The sequence below is a fragment of the Schistocerca piceifrons genome, chromosome 2 (assembly GCF_021461385.2).
Source record: "Schistocerca piceifrons isolate TAMUIC-IGC-003096 chromosome 2, iqSchPice1.1, whole genome shotgun sequence".
Taxonomy (NCBI): domain Eukaryota; kingdom Metazoa; phylum Arthropoda; class Insecta; order Orthoptera; family Acrididae; genus Schistocerca; species Schistocerca piceifrons.
The window spans coordinates 477047559-477066016 of record NC_060139.1 but is presented as its reverse complement, the minus strand read 5'-3'; the positions used below and the strand labels follow the sequence as shown (position 1 = coordinate 477066016).

The 18458-nt window shown below is 37.0% G+C and overlaps 1 protein-coding gene across 7 annotated transcripts in view; it reads right to left on the bottom strand.

Annotated features, from left to right (window-relative positions):
* LOC124774954 (epsin-2) overlaps nt 1–18458 on the bottom strand; it is a 148328-nt gene that overhangs the window by 113294 nt on the left and 16576 nt on the right. For 6 of the 7 annotated variants that reach the window (XM_047249663.1, XM_047249668.1, XM_047249667.1 and 3 more), the window contains exons 2-3: nt 12497–12576; nt 8394–8479 (exon numbers count right to left, since the gene is read on the bottom strand). In XM_047249663.1, coding sequence (XP_047105619.1) covers nt 8394–8462 — 69 coding nt within the window. In that variant the 5' untranslated portion in view covers nt 8463–8479; nt 12497–12576. Of the gene's footprint in view, nt 1–8393; nt 8480–12496; nt 12577–13052; nt 13124–18458 lie in introns of those variants that run through there. The other variant, XM_047249664.1, reaches the window with a different exon arrangement.

Here is an 18458-nt window from a genome sequence, read left to right as displayed (position 1 = left end):
CTCCACGACCAAGAACCACTCATCAGGTCATGTCAAATATCAAAGCCATGCTGATAGTTTCCTTTGACTTTGAAGGATTAGTTCATCATGAATTCATGCCACAGGGACAAACTATTAAGCAATGATACAATCAAGACGTGTTGCGATGCCTGTGTGAAGGAAATGGCCTGAAGTGTGGCGAAACAATTCGCGGTGCTTGCATCACAAAAATGCGCCCACACATTCATTCCTGACGGTGTGTAACTATTGCACAAAATACGAAATCACTGTGCTGCCTCATCCTCCGTATTCTCCAGACCTAGCCACTGCCTACTTTTTTTAGTTCCAAAAATGAAAACCCCTGTGAAAGGATGAAGATTTGCAACAACAGGCAAGATAAAAGAAAATTCACAGACAGCATTTTGCATAACCCAGCAGGAGGCATACCAAGACTTCTTCCAGAAATAGAAATGGCACTGGGAGCAGTGTATCAATTGTGGATAAGAGTATTTCGAAGGAGACCATGCCCAGTAAGTAAAAGGTAAGCTTAGAAAAATTTTGTGGACAAAGTTCTGGAATTTTTCGAACAGACCTTGTATAACAGTGCAGCACTATTTGTAGTTACATTACTGAATGAAGTATTTGGTTGGCAATGATAAACCATGGCTATGGTAGCACCTATTCTAAAAAACTAAATCTGAAACATTCCAAACATGTCACCTCTTACAAATAATTTATGAACTTCATTAGTGTTGTTGAAATATTGTTTTGTAAAGGAAGTGCAACAACTGATTTGGGGGGAAACATTATCAAGTTGTACATGCCACAACATTTTTCCTGGCTTATGTAGGAGTTTGCAAGGTTGTGGCTAGGTTGTAACCTAACAGTACAGCTTAAACAGCTTAACTGAAATGAGCAGTAATGATATTTAAATACAATGATAATTGTCGCACACTTTTAGCACATCTTTTGGAAGACGACCCAGTTTCCGAGGCACTGATTAGCTTGGGACATAACAACACAGCTGAAACTGAACATCACATTCTGCTCTGTTTTACGCAGAAATGTGTTTATTATTGCCATCTACATACAGACAAGCAATGTCATAATTACTATGATTATGGAATGCAATTCTCTCATTGGGTCTACCATACTATGTAATCCTCAGCATCAGTCATTGCCAACTGCTATCTTTTAGAAATACCATTCTTAGGGTCCTATATAGCAAGCTTTATGATTTAAAGTTAAGATATACTGCTTGCATACTGTTTAGGATATATATGTAACCTGTCTAGTAATGGTTTTGGGTTTTTGACAAATTCTGGATGTATTCATCGTAACTTTCAAATATATTTCAAAAACTAGAAAAACAGATACAAAATAATTCACCACAAGTAACTGAAACAAAAATCCGACTGTGTCCATGAAATGTAAGACTTATGTAAGACCAAAGGTTTTGATTTAAAGACCAGTACAATTAATGAAATTGCTTGCTGATGTTTTGTAAAGTCTGTGTTTAAGAAGTTATGGCTCACTACTTACATGACCACAATTTACACCATTTTCTTCAACGTCCTTTTAAAATTCCTGACACACTTATGGAATGTCAACTAAGAAGTCTGACTATGATGTTATCAGTTTCTCATATGCAATTTATATTCCTGTATATCATACGTCCTAAAGAAAAGAAGACTCTGCAGAAGATCCATTTATTGGTCTTGTCGATTTTCATTCTACACACTAACTTTTTTCCCTCCCATGTTTATTGTGGAGTAACAGTAAACAACTGGAGTCTTAAGAAACAATTTTCAACCAGATCAAGTTGTTGATACCCAAATGAGATGAACCAGAGTCCTTTCAAACATTAACCACCAATTATCTTGGAACTACTGTCCTACACATTGTGATGACTATATTCACAGAAATAACTATGTGGGCTTCTGATAGCATGTAACATACTAGACATATGGGAAATATACATTGCAAAACATATCACAACTGTGGTACAGTTACAATCAAATGCTGACAATGTTTTAAGCTATGCCACTATTAACATTAGTTTAATGCTTTCCACTCCAACAGTAACTACCACTCAACACTGTGAACTTTGTTCTCCAATGTCAGGTTTCATTTGACCTGACTTTTTGTAGCTCTAATACATTCTACTCTCACATTTGATTCTGTTAAGCACCAATGCTGCACAGTACTGCCATCTAGGGAAACCTTAATAACTCTGTGTCAAAATGCAGCCATTGTGTCGAGAAAATTTTTGTAATTATGATGTGCATGTTAACGGGTGCAAAATGATAGTTCTTGACATACACTCCTATCTGAGGAAGGAATTGTAGAGCCTTCAGAGGAATCTCCAAGTGAAATTGAGAGTGACAGTGATTCTGATAATGACAGGGAGTCATTTGTAAAAAAAAAGTCAAGTGAAAATGACAATGAAAACAGTGAAAATGTCTCCAGTTCTTGTGATGCAACAGAGGGCTCATGGCAAATGTTGGTGGGACCATGCCTATGTAATCACAGATTTTCCTTTTTACGTTTCAAAGTGTGATTTTATCACATAAACTAGTAAAGTTCTGTCATCGTCAGACAGGTTTTTTTTTCAGTTAATTTTTACTGAGGATCTATTTCAACAAATAGCATGAAATGAACAGGTATGTTACAGCGGAAGTAGGGAAGTAGCAGCACTTCCACAACATTGTGTGTGGTGGGATTGGAACCAAAAACTTGCAGGACTTTTCAAGAGAATGGTTACAATCACCTGCCTTCTTTTTAGACTGTTTTCATAGCAGACAACTTGTGCAAACTTTCTGGGCAGTTAATGTTTCTAATTTAGAGTGTGCTACATGTGTCAACACTCAGGTTCTCTCATGTTTGAGTAAAGTGAAAAATGTGTGTGATACTTGTCTGGTATGTTTCTCAAAATTTGTAGAGCATCTAATTATTTAGATTCTAATGAATCTACACTATCATTCAAAGATCGTGTGCTATTAAAAATGTACAATCCTTAGATACCAACAAAATAGAGACTCAGAATTTATGTAATTTCAGGTTCGCCAAACTGTTATATTTACTATTTGATAAAGTGGGGATTGCTTGACGTATTTTTCCAGACTTAGCTCATGTTACATATATGGCTCATGCATTGCAACGAGTGGCGTGACAGATATCATTTCCCAAAAGTAAATACACTTATATCAGCTATGAAGAAGGCTTTCCTGAAATGTTCTTATTACGTACAGTACTAGAGGCAGCAGCTACCTGATGTGCCTCTGCCTCTAGTGACAGTGATGACAAGGTGGGCAACAAGGACTGAAGCTGTGATTTTCTACATTAAGCATTCTTAAGCTGTGAAGTTGGCTATGAAGAACTTTTCTTCTGATCCTACAGTGCCTTCAAGTGAATTGTTGTCAGCATTCAACAGTTATGAAGTCCTAAGTTGAGTTTCATCAACATAAGTCACTTCAGCTGACTTCCTGTCAGTATTGAGCAACTGGAGACTTCAAGTATGCCTCTCCAAGAAGCTTGGGAATAATCGAAGATGCAGTTCGGAAGGTGGGTGATATAACTTCCAGGAAACTGCAATCTGTGCTGAACAAGAACCCAGGATGCTGAAAACTTGTTATTTTGTATCACTTATTTAATAGTGATATTGTAGATCCCCCTGGGAATATTATTCCTAGCACAATCTCAGTATAAATATGCACTGTTGACTTTTTGCAAAATTGAGCAGTCCTCCTCTATTTATAAAAATTGACAAACAGAAGACAGTGCATAGGAACAGAATATTCAGAAAAGTATAATTAATTGTGAATCCTGTTCCAGTGTGACTTACATGCTTGAACAGGAGATACTTTTATTTCTATACTTTGTGGCAGAAGTGAACTGATTAAAAATTAACATATGCATTAGCCTATTGGTAAACCTATATTTTCTACCAAATAAACAAAATTTTGGAGTTCACACAAAACTGCTACATTGCATATTTCATCAATTTTTGTTACATATTTCTTAATTTGATATTACATAAAGTCCGAGGCTCTAGTGATTAGTCATTATACTTCAAAGACAGGCAGAACTGATCAATCTGACCATTTTATTTACAGTTACGATTTTGTAACAAAAAGTCTCAACTGGTATTGAAAACTGTACTTCTGCTTGTAAACAGCTGTTTCCTATACAGGAATATGTGCCAGGAAAAAAACCTTGACAATACTATCTCACCAACCATTCCGTAAAAGTTTTATATAAGAGACTTAGTCAGTGAAGATGAGGGCATAAAAGAGGATGTTGTTCAACTTCTGATGATAAACGTTTAAATGGGAAGTTGCACATTATCAACAAGTTTCCTGTGAACAAGCACAAGGATTGTGCAAAATATTCCGACAGAAAAAAATAGGGGCAGCAGGTGTGAAATCGTTCATTAGAGTGAATAATAACATGAAACCTAGCTCCCCATTCTTAAGAACATTTCGAAAATTATTATACAATGAAAAGTTTTGTATTTTAATACTTATGTAAATATATTTGAATAAAAATGTACTACTTTTTTTATGTATATCACAATTGTTGGTCAGTGGCCTCACTGCTTCCATAAAGAAATTTGCACAATTCTTTGCAGTGTCCGTGCAGCAGTTAATTATATTAGAGCACACAGAGATGCCCTGTGTGTGCATAATGAACTGCAAGGGACTAATGCATTTTTGGAAAATCTGCTATCTGTATTTCTACATTAGTTGTTCACTGAAATCTTTTCTATCTATTTTTCATGTCATAGCCAGTTCTCAGTGACAATACAACAACCAAACATTTATAAGGAAAAAAATCTAACTTCTGAAATGGTTTGTTTGTATATGATTTTTAATAACTCTGTACTAACTCACAAAACTGATTTCACTTATGTCTATTACAACATTGAAGGCGTGACTGGTTAAATGAAAATGACAGCAGAGATCAATAAGTGTATCATCACTTTCCCTTTCTTTATTCAATTTTTGAGGTACAAAATGAGGTAAATGAGCACTTCTTATCAACAATAAGTTAACTTCACAATATAAATTGTCAGAGACAAAATGCAATAATAAAATTACGGGGCAATCAAAAAGTCAGTATAAATTTGAAAACTTAATAAACCATGGAGTAATGTAGACAGAGAGGTAAAAATTGACACACATGCTTGGAATGACATGGGGTTTTATTAGGAAAAAAAAAAAAATCCACCCTATATTGCTAGATGCGTGAAAGATCTCTTGCGCGCGTCGTTTGGTGATGATCGTGTGCTCAGCCGCCACTTTCGTCATGCTTGGCCTCCCAGGTCCCCAGACCTCAGTCTGTGCGATTATTGGCTTTGGGGTTACCTGAAGTCGCAAGTGTATCACGATTGACCAACATCTCTAGGGAGCTGAAAGACAACATCCGACGCCAATGCCTCACCATAACTCCGGACATGCTTTACAGTGCTGTTCACAACATTATTCCTCGACTACAGCTATTGTTGAGGAATGATGATGGACATATTGAGCATTTCCTGTAAAGAAATCATCTCTGCTTTGTCTTACTTTGTTACGCTAATTATTGCTATTCTGATCAGATGAAGCGCCATCTGTCAGACATTTTTTGAACGTTTGTATTTTTTGGTTCTAATAAAACCCCATGTCATTCCAAGCATGTGTGTCAATTTGTACCTCTCTATCTACATTATTCCGTGCTTTGTTCAGTTTTCAAGTTTATACTGACTTTTTGATCACCCAGTAATTATCATCTCTTTGATGAGGGAGTAATGAACTCTCTCTGCAGTAGTTCCGCTGTATTAAAAAATTGAAAACAATCTCCACAATGTAGCAACAAAAATAAGTACATAAATACATTGCTGTCCATTTCAAATACTGGAACCTTTCAATATTATTATTATTATTATTATTATTATTATTATTACTATTATTATTATTATTTCTTTTCTTTCTCAGACGTCATGTCTGGTTAAAAATGAAAAGGGACGCAGATCTTGATCAAGCGTGACTTCCTTTTTAATGTACGGTATATGTTACATTGCATTTAGGAACTTTCGGGTCATTGAACAAGTATCAATAATTACAGATTTCTGTAGTTGTATATATAAGTTTGGATGTAGCTGTATTGCGTTGATGTACTGGTGTATATTGTGTGGTATGACTCCTGTAGTTGATAGTATAATCGGTATAATGTCAACTTTATCCTGATGCCACATATCCTTGACTTCCTCAGCCAGTTGAATGTATTTTTCAATTTTTTCTCCTGTTTTCTTTTGTATATTTGTTGTATTGGGTATGGATATTTCGATTAGTTGTGTTAATTTCTTCTTTTTATTGGTGAGTATGATGTCAGGTTTGTTATGTGGTGTTGTTTTATCTGTTATAATGGTTCTGTTCCAGTATAATTTGTATTCATCATTCTCCAGTACATTTTGTGGTGCATACTTGTATGTGGGAACGTGTTGTTTTATTAGTTTATGTTGTATCGCAAGTTGTTGATGTATTATTTTTGCTACATTGTCGTGTCTTCTGGGGTATTCTGTATTTGGTAGTATTGTACATCCACTTGTGATGTGATCTACTGTTTCTATTTGTTGTTTGCAAAGTCTGCATTTATCTGTTGTGGTATTGGGATCTTTAATAATATGCTTGCTGTAATATCTGGTGTTTATTGTTTGATCCTGTATTGCAATCATGAATCCTTCCGTCTCACTGTATATATTGTCTTTTCTTAGCCATGTGTTGGATGCGTCTTGATCGATGTGTGGCTGTGTTAGATGATATGGGTGCTTGCCATGTAGTGCCTTCTTTTTCCAATTTACTTTCTTCGTATCTGTTGATGTTATGTGATCTAAAGGGTTGTAGAAGTGGTTATGAAATTGCAGTGGTGTAGCCGATGTATTTATATGAGTGATTGCTTTGTGTATTTTGCTAGTTTCTGCTCATTCTATAAAGAATTTTCTTAAATTGTCTACCTGTCCATAATGTAGGATTTTTTGTCGATAAATCCCCTTCCTCCCTCCTTTCTGCTTAATGTGAATCTTTCTGTTGCTGAATGTATGTGATGTATTCTATATTTGTGGCACTGTGATCGTGTAAGTGTATTGAGTGCTTCTAGGTCTGTGTTACTCCATTTCACTACTCCAAATGAGTAGGTCAATATTGGTATGGCATAGGTATTTATAGCTTTTGTCTTGTTTCTTGCTGTCAATTCTGTTTTCAGTATTTTTGTTAGTCTTTGTCTATATTTTTCTTTTAGTTCTTCTTTAATATTTGTATTATCTATTCCTATTTTTTGTCTATATCCTAGATATTTATAGGCATCTGTTTTTTCCATTGCTTCTACGCAGTCGCTGTGGTTATGCAATAAGTAATCTTCTTGTTTAGTGAGTTTTCCCTTGACTATGCTAATTTTCTTACATTTGCCTGTTCCGAAAGCCATATTTATATCATTGCTGAATACTTCTGTTATCTTTAGTAATTGGTTGAGTTGTTGATTTGTTGCTGCCAGTAGTTTTAGATCATTCATGTATAGCAAATGTGTGATTTTGTGTGGGTATGTTCCAGTAATATTGTATCCATAATTTGTATTATTTAGCATGTAGAATAGTGGGTTCAGAGCAAGGCAGAACCAGAAAGGACTTAATGAGTCTCCTCGGTATATACCACGCTTAATCTGTATTGGCTGTGATGTGATATTATTTGAATTTGTTTGGATATTAAGTGTGGTTTTCCAATTTTTCATTACTATGTTTAGGAACTGTATCAATTTAGAATCTACTTTGTATATTTACAATATTTGTAGTAACCAAGAGTGGGGTACACTATCAAAAGCTTTTCGGTAATCAATGTATGCGTAGTGTAGCGACCTTTGTTTAGTTTTAGCTTGGTATGTCACCTCTGCATCTATTATCAGTTGCTCTTTACATCCTCGTGCTCATTTGCAACAGCCTTTTTGTTCTTCATTTATAATTTTGTTCTGTGTTGTATGTGTCATTAATTTCTGTGTAATGACTGAAGTTAATATTTTGTATATTGTTGGTAGGCATGTTATGGGGCGATATTTTGCTGGGTTTGCTGTGTCTGCTTGATCTTCAGGTTTCAGAAAACTTATTCCATGTGTAAGTGTATCAGGGAATATGTATGGGTCTGCAGTGTAACTGTTAAATAATTTTGTCTGACGTGAATGTTAAATAATTTAGACTGATGTGAATGTGTTGAAGTGAACTTCTTTAGCCAGAAATTTACTATTTTATCTTTTCCAGGGGCTTTCCAATTATTATTATTAATTATTATTATTATTATTATTATTATTATTGTTATTATTATTGTTATTATTATTATTATTATTTCAATACACTGCCACAAAATTTACAGACACAGCTGTTTGCTTACCTGTGCATCAGAATAATTGTGAGCCAAATTCTTGATGTTTCTTCGCAAACCTGCTACATTCACCTGCATTTCGCCGTCTTCTCCACCTATTCAGTACAAGTTAATACCAGTTTATCACATTGAAATTATTAAGTAGAAACAGAATAATAAATGGTTCTTTCTGAGCAGCATTAGAGACAAACATACACATCATGAAATAGATAGCTTTCAGAAGATGATATCTAGTACAAAAAAGGTGAACAGCCTGTCACATTAAGAAACCTCAGTTCGGAAAGCTCCCTAAGCATATGTAACACTATAGCAAGTAGTAATTTTTTCTGCCTATCTTTTAATTTTTTTTATATATATATATATATATATATATATATATATATATATATATATATATATATACACACACACACACTCGCACACACACACATATCCATCCACACATACACAGACACAAGCAGACATTTGTAAAAAAATATATATATATATATATATATATATATATATATATATATATATATTTTTTTTACAAATGTCTGCTTGTGTCTGTGTATGTGTGGATGGATATGTGTGTGTGTGCGAGTGTATACCTGTCCTTTTTTCCCCCTAAGGTAAGTCTTTCCGCTCCCGGGATTGGAATGACTCCTTACCCTCTCCCTTAAAACCCATATCCTTTTGTCTTTCCTTCTCCTTCCCTCTTTCCTGACGAGGCAACCATTGGTTGCGAAAGCTAGAATTTTGTGTGTATGTTTGTGTTTGTTTGTGTGTCTATCGACCTGCCAGCGCTTTTGTTTGGTAAGTTTCATCATCTTTCTTTTTAGATATTTCCCTCTACTATATATATATATATATATATATATATATATATATATATATATATATATATATATAATACGTTAAAGTTAGATATAGTGGGAATTAGTGAAGTTTGGTGGCAGGAGAAACAAGACTTTTGGTCAGGTGAATACAGGGTTATAAATACAAAATCAAATAGGGGTAATGCAGGAGTAGGTTTAATAATGAATAAAAAATAGGAGTGTGGGTAAGCTACTACAAACAGCATAGTGAGTGCATTATTGTGGCTAAGATAGACACGAAGCCTATGCCTACTACAGTAGTACAAGTTTATATGCCAACTAGCTCTGCAGATGATGAAGAAATTGATGAAATGTATGATGAGGTAAAAGAAATTATTCAGATAGTGAAGGGAGACGAAAATTTAATAGTCATGGGTGACTGGAATTCAACAGTAGGAAAAGGAAAAGAAGGAAACATAGTAGGTGAATATGGATAGGGGCTAAGAAATGAAAGAGGAAGCCGCCTGGTAGAATTTAGCACAGAGCATAACTTAAGCGTAGCTAACACTTGGTTCAAGAATCACGAAAGAAGGTTGTACACATGGAAGAATCCTGGAGATACTGGAAGGTATCAGATAGATTATATAATGGTAAGAGAGAGATTTAGGAACCATGTTTTAAATTGTAAGACATTTCCAGGGGGAGATGTGGACTCCAACCACAGTCGATTGGTTATGAACTGTAGATTAAAACTGAAGAAACTGCAAAAAGGTGGGAATTTGAGGAGATGGGACCCGGATAAACTGAAAGAACCCCAGGTTGTAGAGAGTTTCAGGGAGAGCATAAGGGAATGATTGACAGGAATGGGGGAAAGAAATACAGTAGAAGAAGAATGGGTAGCTCTGAGGGATGAAGTAGTGAGGGCAGCAGAGGATCAAGTAGGTAAAAAGACGAGGGGTAGTAGAAATCCTTGGGTAACAGAAGAAATATTGAATTTAATTGATGAAAGGAGAAAATATAAAAATGCAGTAAATGAAGCAGGCAAAAAGGAATACAAATGTCTCAAAAATGAGATCGACAGGAAGTGCAAAATGGCTAAGCAGGGATGGCTAGAGGACAAATGTAAGGATGTAGAGGCTTCTCACTAGGGGTAAGATAGATACTGCCTACAGGAAAACTAAAGAGACCTTTGGAGAAAAGAGAGCCACTTGTATGAATATCAAGAGCTCAGATGGAAACCCAGTTCTAAGCAAAGAAGGTAAAGCAGAAAGGAGAAATGAGTATATAGAGGGTCTATACAAGGGTGATGTGCTTGAGGACAATATCATGGAAATGGAAGAGGATGTAGATGAAGATGAAATGGGAGATATGATGCTTCGTGGAGAGTTTGACAAAGCACTGAAAGACCTGAGTCGAAACAAGGCCCCGGGAGTAGACAACATTCCATTAGAACTACTGGTGGCCTTGGGAGAGCCAGTCATGACAAAACTCTACCATCTGATGAGCAAGATGTATGAGACAGGCAAAATACCCTCGGACTTCAAGAAGAATATAATAATTCCAATCCCAAAGAAAGCAGGTGTTGACAGATGTGAAAATTACCGAACTATCAGTTTAATAAGTCACAGCTGCAAAATACTAACACAAATTCTTTACAGACAAATGGAAAAACTGGTAGAGGTCAACCTCGGGGAAGATCAGTTTGGATTCCGCAGAATTGTTGGAACACGTGGGGCAATACTGACCCTCCGACTTATCTTAGAAAATAGATTAAGAGAAAATAGATTACGGAAAGGCAAACCCATGTTTCTAGCATTTGTAGACTTAGAGAAATGCTTTTGACAATGTTGAGTGGAATACTCTCTTACAAACTCTAAAGGTGGCAGGAATAAAATACAGTGAGCAAAAGGCTATTTAGAATTTGTACAGAAACCAGATGGCAGTTATAAGAGTCAAGGGGCAAGAAACGGAAGCAGCAGTTGGGAAGGGAGTGCGACAGGTTTGTAGCCTCTCCCTGATGTTATTTAATCTGTATATTGAGCAAGCAGTAAAGGAAACGAAAGAAAAATTCGGAGTAGGTATTAAAATCCATGGAGAAGAAATAAAAACTTTGAGGTTTGGCGATGACGTTGTAATTCTGTCAGAGACAGCAAAGGACTTGGAAGAGCAGTTGAACGGAATGGACAGTGTCTTGAAAGGAGGATATAAGATGAACATCACCGAATTCAAAATGAGGATAATGGAATGTAGTCGAATCAAGTCGGGTGATGCTGAGGGAATTAGATTAGGAAATGAGACAATTAAAGTAGTAAAGGAGCTTTTGAAATGTGGTGCTATAGAAGAATGCTGAAGATTAGATGGGTAGATCACATAACTAATGAGGAGGTATTGGATAGATTTGGGAAGAAGAGGAGGGTGTGGCACAACTTGACAAGAAGAAGGGATCGGTTGGTAGGACATGTTCTGAGGCATCAAGGGATCACAAATTTAGAATTGGAGTGCAGCGTGGAGGGTAAAAATCGTAGAGGAAGACCAAGAGATGAATACACTAAGCAGATTAGAAGGATGTAGGTTGCAGTAAGAACTGGGAGATGAAGAAGCTTGCACAGGATAGAGTAGCATGGAGAGCTGCATCAAACCAGTCTCAGAACTGAAGACCACAACAACAACAACAACAACAACAACAACGACATCTTTTAATTTGACTGAAAAACAAATTCCATGATGGAAATAATGAACAGCAAATTTTTCTTAAGTGTGTAGAGATGCCTCATCTACTAAAAACAATTGTCACCAATCCTGGTCACCAACAGACCCTGGGCAAGACCACCGAAATCATGGCCATGGCTCTTCACCCAAAAATCATTAAACACTGACTCTGGTTTAGGATGCTTACATAGAGTTAGTTCTTTTTCTATTGTAATTAAACACACTCAAATGCAATCAATAACCACACACAAAAAGCACATTGTGATTTTGTGTGTGTGTGGGGGGGGGGGGGGGGGGGGCGTGCGCACGTGTGCGTGTGAGACTTTCACTCGCATTATCTGTTCAACCACTTCCGTGTCCTCCTCTGTATGACCTCCACATGAAGTGAACATGTCTGATGCACAAATGTTAAGAATTCAATGAGAGGACATTGCGAGGCACCTCAAAGTATCCACTAGTTTATACCCATCTGTGTCACAACCTCCTCCCCTGTACGCACGCATGCACACACACGTTTTGAGAATAAGGTGGTGGTGATAAATATGGTAACTTATCAAAATATTTGATTAGCTACAAACTGAGACACTATACACAATAAAAACTTACACACTGTATTACATCAGGAGATAAAATGGGACACAGGGTATGGTTGCTGCTAGCACAAAATGCCCACCAGTATCACCAACCTGAAAAGGAATAATATTAAATCAAATATTGATGTGAACATCAAAAATAGCAAATACACAACACTGTGGAACAGACTGTCTAAGTAATTTATATTCACTGCCACAATATCAGAGGGAACATAACTTGAAAATGTCACATTTCTGACAGTAATATTTACCCATACTTTATACAAAAACTTCAGAATATGATACCTTATGGCAGTATTAATGTGTTAAAATTTCAATAAACACTGAACTAAACAGGCTTTCTCAAATCTATTACCACAATTAACATCCTGCTGAAAATCCTTTATGAGACATGCAGAAGGGAAAATGAGATATGAAATGCAATAGTGACAACACGGTAGATAAGGAGTATCAATCACTAGGAAATAATCAATATTATATGACAAGCACAGATTTAATTTTCCTCCTTTCAATATGTTTAGGACAATTTATAGAATCCTGTACAGCAAAATATAAGATTATTATTTTACCCGCAGAAAATCAGATGCCTATGCAGCAGATGCTACTGTCCATCAGTTAGACTCTCAAGATACTGGGTTTAGTCTGTAAGCTATTTGTGAGCCTGCACTTGTCAGGTTGCGCTATGCACTACTTGAGCTTCTGAAGCACCATACGTGTTAAATGGCATTACGTCCTTCACCTGCATAGGAAAGGTGTTTATTACCCAAGGTTGGGGACATACTGTAGAAAATATGAAAATACTTTACTGAAAAGTAATTTAGGAGAATTGATTCAAATGTCAGGAACGTTAAATGAAATCTCCCATCTAGATCAAAATATCTATTCATGAAAATATACAGTCTGAAAACAAACCACCATCCTTCTCTACAATCAAAATGTGCCAGGAGTAGAGGATGGTACAAACTGTGTCAAAATATGCAATGTGTATGCAGCCTTTACTTGATTCCCTTATGTCATTTTCCCCTCCTCTAATATCTTTAACCAGATAGAAAAAATTGTTCAACATGTTTGGTTAATCTTGTTCTCTCTTGCTGGATTGTATCTAATATCATCAGGCGAGATTTCCTTCCTGAATCACAAACTGAGTGGCTGTAGCAAGATAGCATCAAATAAATGCCTATACGGCAATAAGAGTTCTGAATATGTAGCCAATGTGCCCTTCTGTACAAGCAGTTAAATAAGATTCAGAGCGCTGATATTCTGAGACCTATTGTGGGGCAACAAAGTTAATTTGTGTTCAGAGTTTAGTGTACATGTAGAACAGAGAACTGCCATTCTCAAAATCACTATCTTAACGAGGGTTGGAGAGAGGTACGGAAAATTGAGAAAAAAGAAAATTTTTAAGGTGTATGCCATTGAACAGTGGCAGATTATGGTTAGACTGGGCACCTTGCTGTGAAAATTATGTTATTAATGGTAGCTACAAATAACTTAACACTTAAAATGCTACACATTTACACTGAGTAAGAAACATTTGTTCAAGTTGTTTTTAGTGCAGGAGTGTTTCTCATACAATAGCCTTCTGGTGGTCAGGTTATCCAGTGTTAGCTGATACAATATGAAGTTGCAATGGAAGTGACTAAGAAGACATTTAGATTCCACATTATTTACTCAATTCATTGTAGATTCCTGGGTTCTCCTATCACAACCAGCGATCGTAACACTACATACATCCAAGTCGAATTATTTGCGGTATCTAGCTATTACACGTCTCATAATGATTGACCCCTGACTTCGAGCTATTAGTCTAGCTACATAACAAGACTTAACAGTATGATGTACCTCATTCGAATTGTGAAAGTTTATACTTTTATTTCATGGGTTGGAGAAAAAATTGTGGAGATGAAATATGTGGAAATTTTAAATACATCCGAGCACTTTTTGGTGGGAGTCGACTTTTGAAGCATGAACAATGTCCTTGGCACAGATTACAAATGCAACCATTCTATATTTATATGCATGTTTTTCACCATTTTCTGATTAATTACATCATTGCTGAAAAGCGAAATGTAAGAATGTTCGATTCAGTTTACTGTCTAGCTATTGCAGCAGGGAAAATACTGTTTTCGAGCTTAAAATTTTGTTTTAATGTCACATATAATTACTAATGAATAATGCCATATTTTTCAGTTAAAGAGTTTGTAAAACACTGGCTCAAAACTGTAACCAATGTGAAACTGTTTTGGAGCATAGTTATTATACCAGTGTGCTGCTGTTGTAATGCAAAGTAGGTGAGTATTCCCCCAGCAAAGGATGTCAACTTCATTTTAGTGTTCCAATATAGCACTCCCATGTACAATGACTGCAATATGTAGAAGACAAGAATCTGGCTTTTCTGAAGCATAAATTTAACACTCAATATACTAACAACGAACAGTGTCATGCATTTTTAACAGTGAACGAAAACTATCTACGATGTGTAGCGATGAGCAACCAAATACACTTCCCGAGGACAAAAAAAAAATATCTCAATCGCTTTCGCTGCTACCTACGGTCTCGCCTCCAATAGTTCTCTTGCCGTATCAAGAGAATGAGCTCTTTGTACACATTTGTTTGCAATTTTCAGTAGATGAATCACAATTCCTCCAAACAATTTAAGGAATCCTTTAATTCTTTATGCGGTGAATATCATATATCTTAAAAGACTCATTTTATCTTTTCCTTGATACGAGTTCAACGTCTTTGAATTTGTGTTGCATCATAGGCAACAACAGAAGTTTAATCTGTTTGTTGAATGAGCATGATACATCCCCAAAAAGAATTCTTGCGAACCGAAGTTCAGTCAAGAATGTTCCAGTAGACCCTCAAATTATGTGGAAGCTCCAAATTATTGTTTTCCAGTCGTTCAATAATAAAAACCTCACTATTTCACAAATGTATTTCATGATACTGGATTTATTATTTGTGACATGGAGCCAAATCTATACCAATCACAGATCTTGGATAACTTTTCAAGAATGCTCCTGAACCACTCTTTGTAATATGTAGCATTGTACTTGGACGGGTCCACTGCACTGAATTTTTTATCAATACAATGACAGCCATCATTTTGCAAAAACCCATTTTTGTTTCCCTTGTGGCACATAATTCTCTTTCAAAGAAGCAGATAGTGTTTGAATTACAATGTCACAGCAATTTCACTCTTTAACACTTCCTCTCTGTCAACGCTCTCGTTAATAAATGGTCACAACGCCCATATAGTACTAGGGACAGAAAGTTGGCTGAAACCAGACGTAAACAGTAATGAAATCCTAAACTCAGATTGGAATGTATACCGCAGAGACAGACTGGACAGTGAAGGGGGAGGCGTGTTTATAGCAATAAGAAGTGCAAAAGTATCGAAGGAAATTGACGGAGATCCAAAATGTGAAATAATTTGGGTGAAGGTCATTGTTAAAGCAGGCTCAGACATGGTAATTGGATGTCTCTATAGGCCCCCTGGCTCAGCAGCTGTTGTGGCTGAGCACCTGAAGGATAATTTGAAAAATATTTCGAGTAGATTTCCCCACCATGTTATAGTTCTGGGTGGAGATTTTAATTTGCCGGATATAGACTGGGAGACTCAAACGTTCATAACGGGTGGCAGGGACAAAGAATCCAGTAAAATTTTTTTAAGTGCTTTATCTGAAAACTACCTTGAGCAGTTAAACAGAGAACCGACTCGTGGCGATAACATATTAGACCTTCTGGTGACAAACAGCCCCGAACTGTTTGAAATAGTTAACGCAGAACAGGGAATCAGCGATCATAAAGCGGTTACTGCATTGATGATTTCAGACGTAAATAAAAATATTAAAAAAGGTAGGAAGATTTTTCTGTTTAGCAAAAGTGACAAAAAGCAGATTACAGAGTACCTGACAGCTCAACACAAAAGTTTTGTCTCAAGTACAGATAGTGTTGAGGATCAGTGGACAAAGTTCAAAACCGTCGTACATTATGCGTTAGATGAGTATGTGCCAAGCAAGATCGTAAGAGATGGAAAAGAACCACTGTGGTACAACAGAGTTAGGAAACTGCTGCGGAAGCAAAGGGAACTTCACAGCAAACATAAACATAGCCAAAGCCTTGCAGACAAACAAAAATTACGCGAAGCGAAATGTAGTGTGAGGAGGGCTATGCGAGAGGCGTTCAATGAACTCGAAAGTAAAGTTCTATGAACTGACTTGGCAGAAAATCCTAAGAAATTTTGGTCTTATGTCAAAGCGGTAGGTGGATCAAAACAAAATGTCCAGACACTCTGTGACCAAAATGGTACTGAAACAGAAGACGACAGACTAAAAGCCGAAATACTAAATGTGTTTTCCCAAAGCTGTTTCACAGAGGAAGACTGCACTGTAGTTCCTTCTCTAGATTGTCGCACAGATGACAAAATGGTAGATATCGAAATAGACGACAGAGGGATAGAGAAACAATTAAAATCGTTCAAAAGAGGAAAGGCCGCTGGACCTGATGGGATACCAGTTCGATTTTACACAGAGTACGCGAAGGAACTTGCCCCCCTTCTTGCAGCGGTGTACCATAGGTCTCTAGAAGAGCGTAGCGTTCCAAAGTATTGGAAAAGGGCACAGGTCATCTCCGTTTTCAAGAAGGGACGTCGAACAGATGTGCAGAACTATAGACCTATACCTCTAACGTCGATCAGTTGTAGAATTTTGGAACACGTATTATGTTCGAGTATGACTTCTCTGGAGACTAGAAATCTACTCTGTAGGAATCAGCATGGGTTTAGAAAAAGACGGTCGTGTGAAACCCAGCTCGCGCTATTCATCCACGAGACTCAGAGGGCCATAGACACGGGTTTACAGGTAGATGCCGTGTTTCTTGACTTCCGCAATGCGTTCTATACAGTTCCCCATAGTCGTTTAATGAACAAAGAGCATATGGACTATCAGACGAATTGTGTGAATGGATTGAAGAGTTCGTAGATAACAGAACGCAGCATGTCATTCTCAATGGAGACAAGTCTTCCGAAGTAAGAGTGATTTCAGGTGTACTGCAGGGGAGTGTCATAGGACTGTTGCTATTCACAATATACGTAAATGACCATGTGGATGACATCGGAAGTTCACTGAGGCTTTTTGCAGATGATGCTGTGGTGTATCGAGAGGTTGTAACAATGGAAAATTGTACTGAAATGCAGGAGGATCTGTGGCGAATTGACTCATGGTGCAGGGAATGGCAATTCAATCTCAATGTAGAAAAGTGTAATGTGCTGCGAATACATAGAAAGATAGATCCCTTATCACTTAGCTACAAAATAGCAGGTCAGCAACTGGAAGCAGTTAATTCCATAAATTATCTGGGAGTACCCATTAGGAGTGATTTAAAATGGAATGATCATATAAAGTTGATCGTCGGTAAAGCAGATGCCAGACAGATTCATTGGAAGAATCCTAAGGAAAAGCAATCCGAAAACAAAGGAAGTAGGTTACAGTACGCTTGTTCGCCCACTGCTTGAATACTGCTCAGCAGTGTGGGATCCGTACCAGATAGGGTTGATAAAAGAGAGAGAGAGAAGATCCAACGGAGAGCAGCGCGCTTTGTTACAGGATCATTTAGTAATCGCGAAAGCGTTACAGAGCTGATAGATAAATTCCAGTGGAAGACTCTGCAGGAGAGACGCTCAGTAGCTTGGTATCGGCTTTTGTTAAAGTTTTGAGAACATACCTTCACCGAAGAGTCAAGCAGTATATTGCTCCCTCCTACGTATATCTCACGAAGAGACCATGAGGATAAAATCAGAGAGATTAGAGCCCACACAGAAGCATACCGACAATCCTTCTTTCCACGAACAATACGAGACTGGAATAGAAGGGAGAACCCATAGAGGTACTCAGGGTACCCTCCGCCACACACCGTCAGGTGGCTTGCACAGTATGGATGTAGATGTAGAATACCCATTTTTCGGTACATAA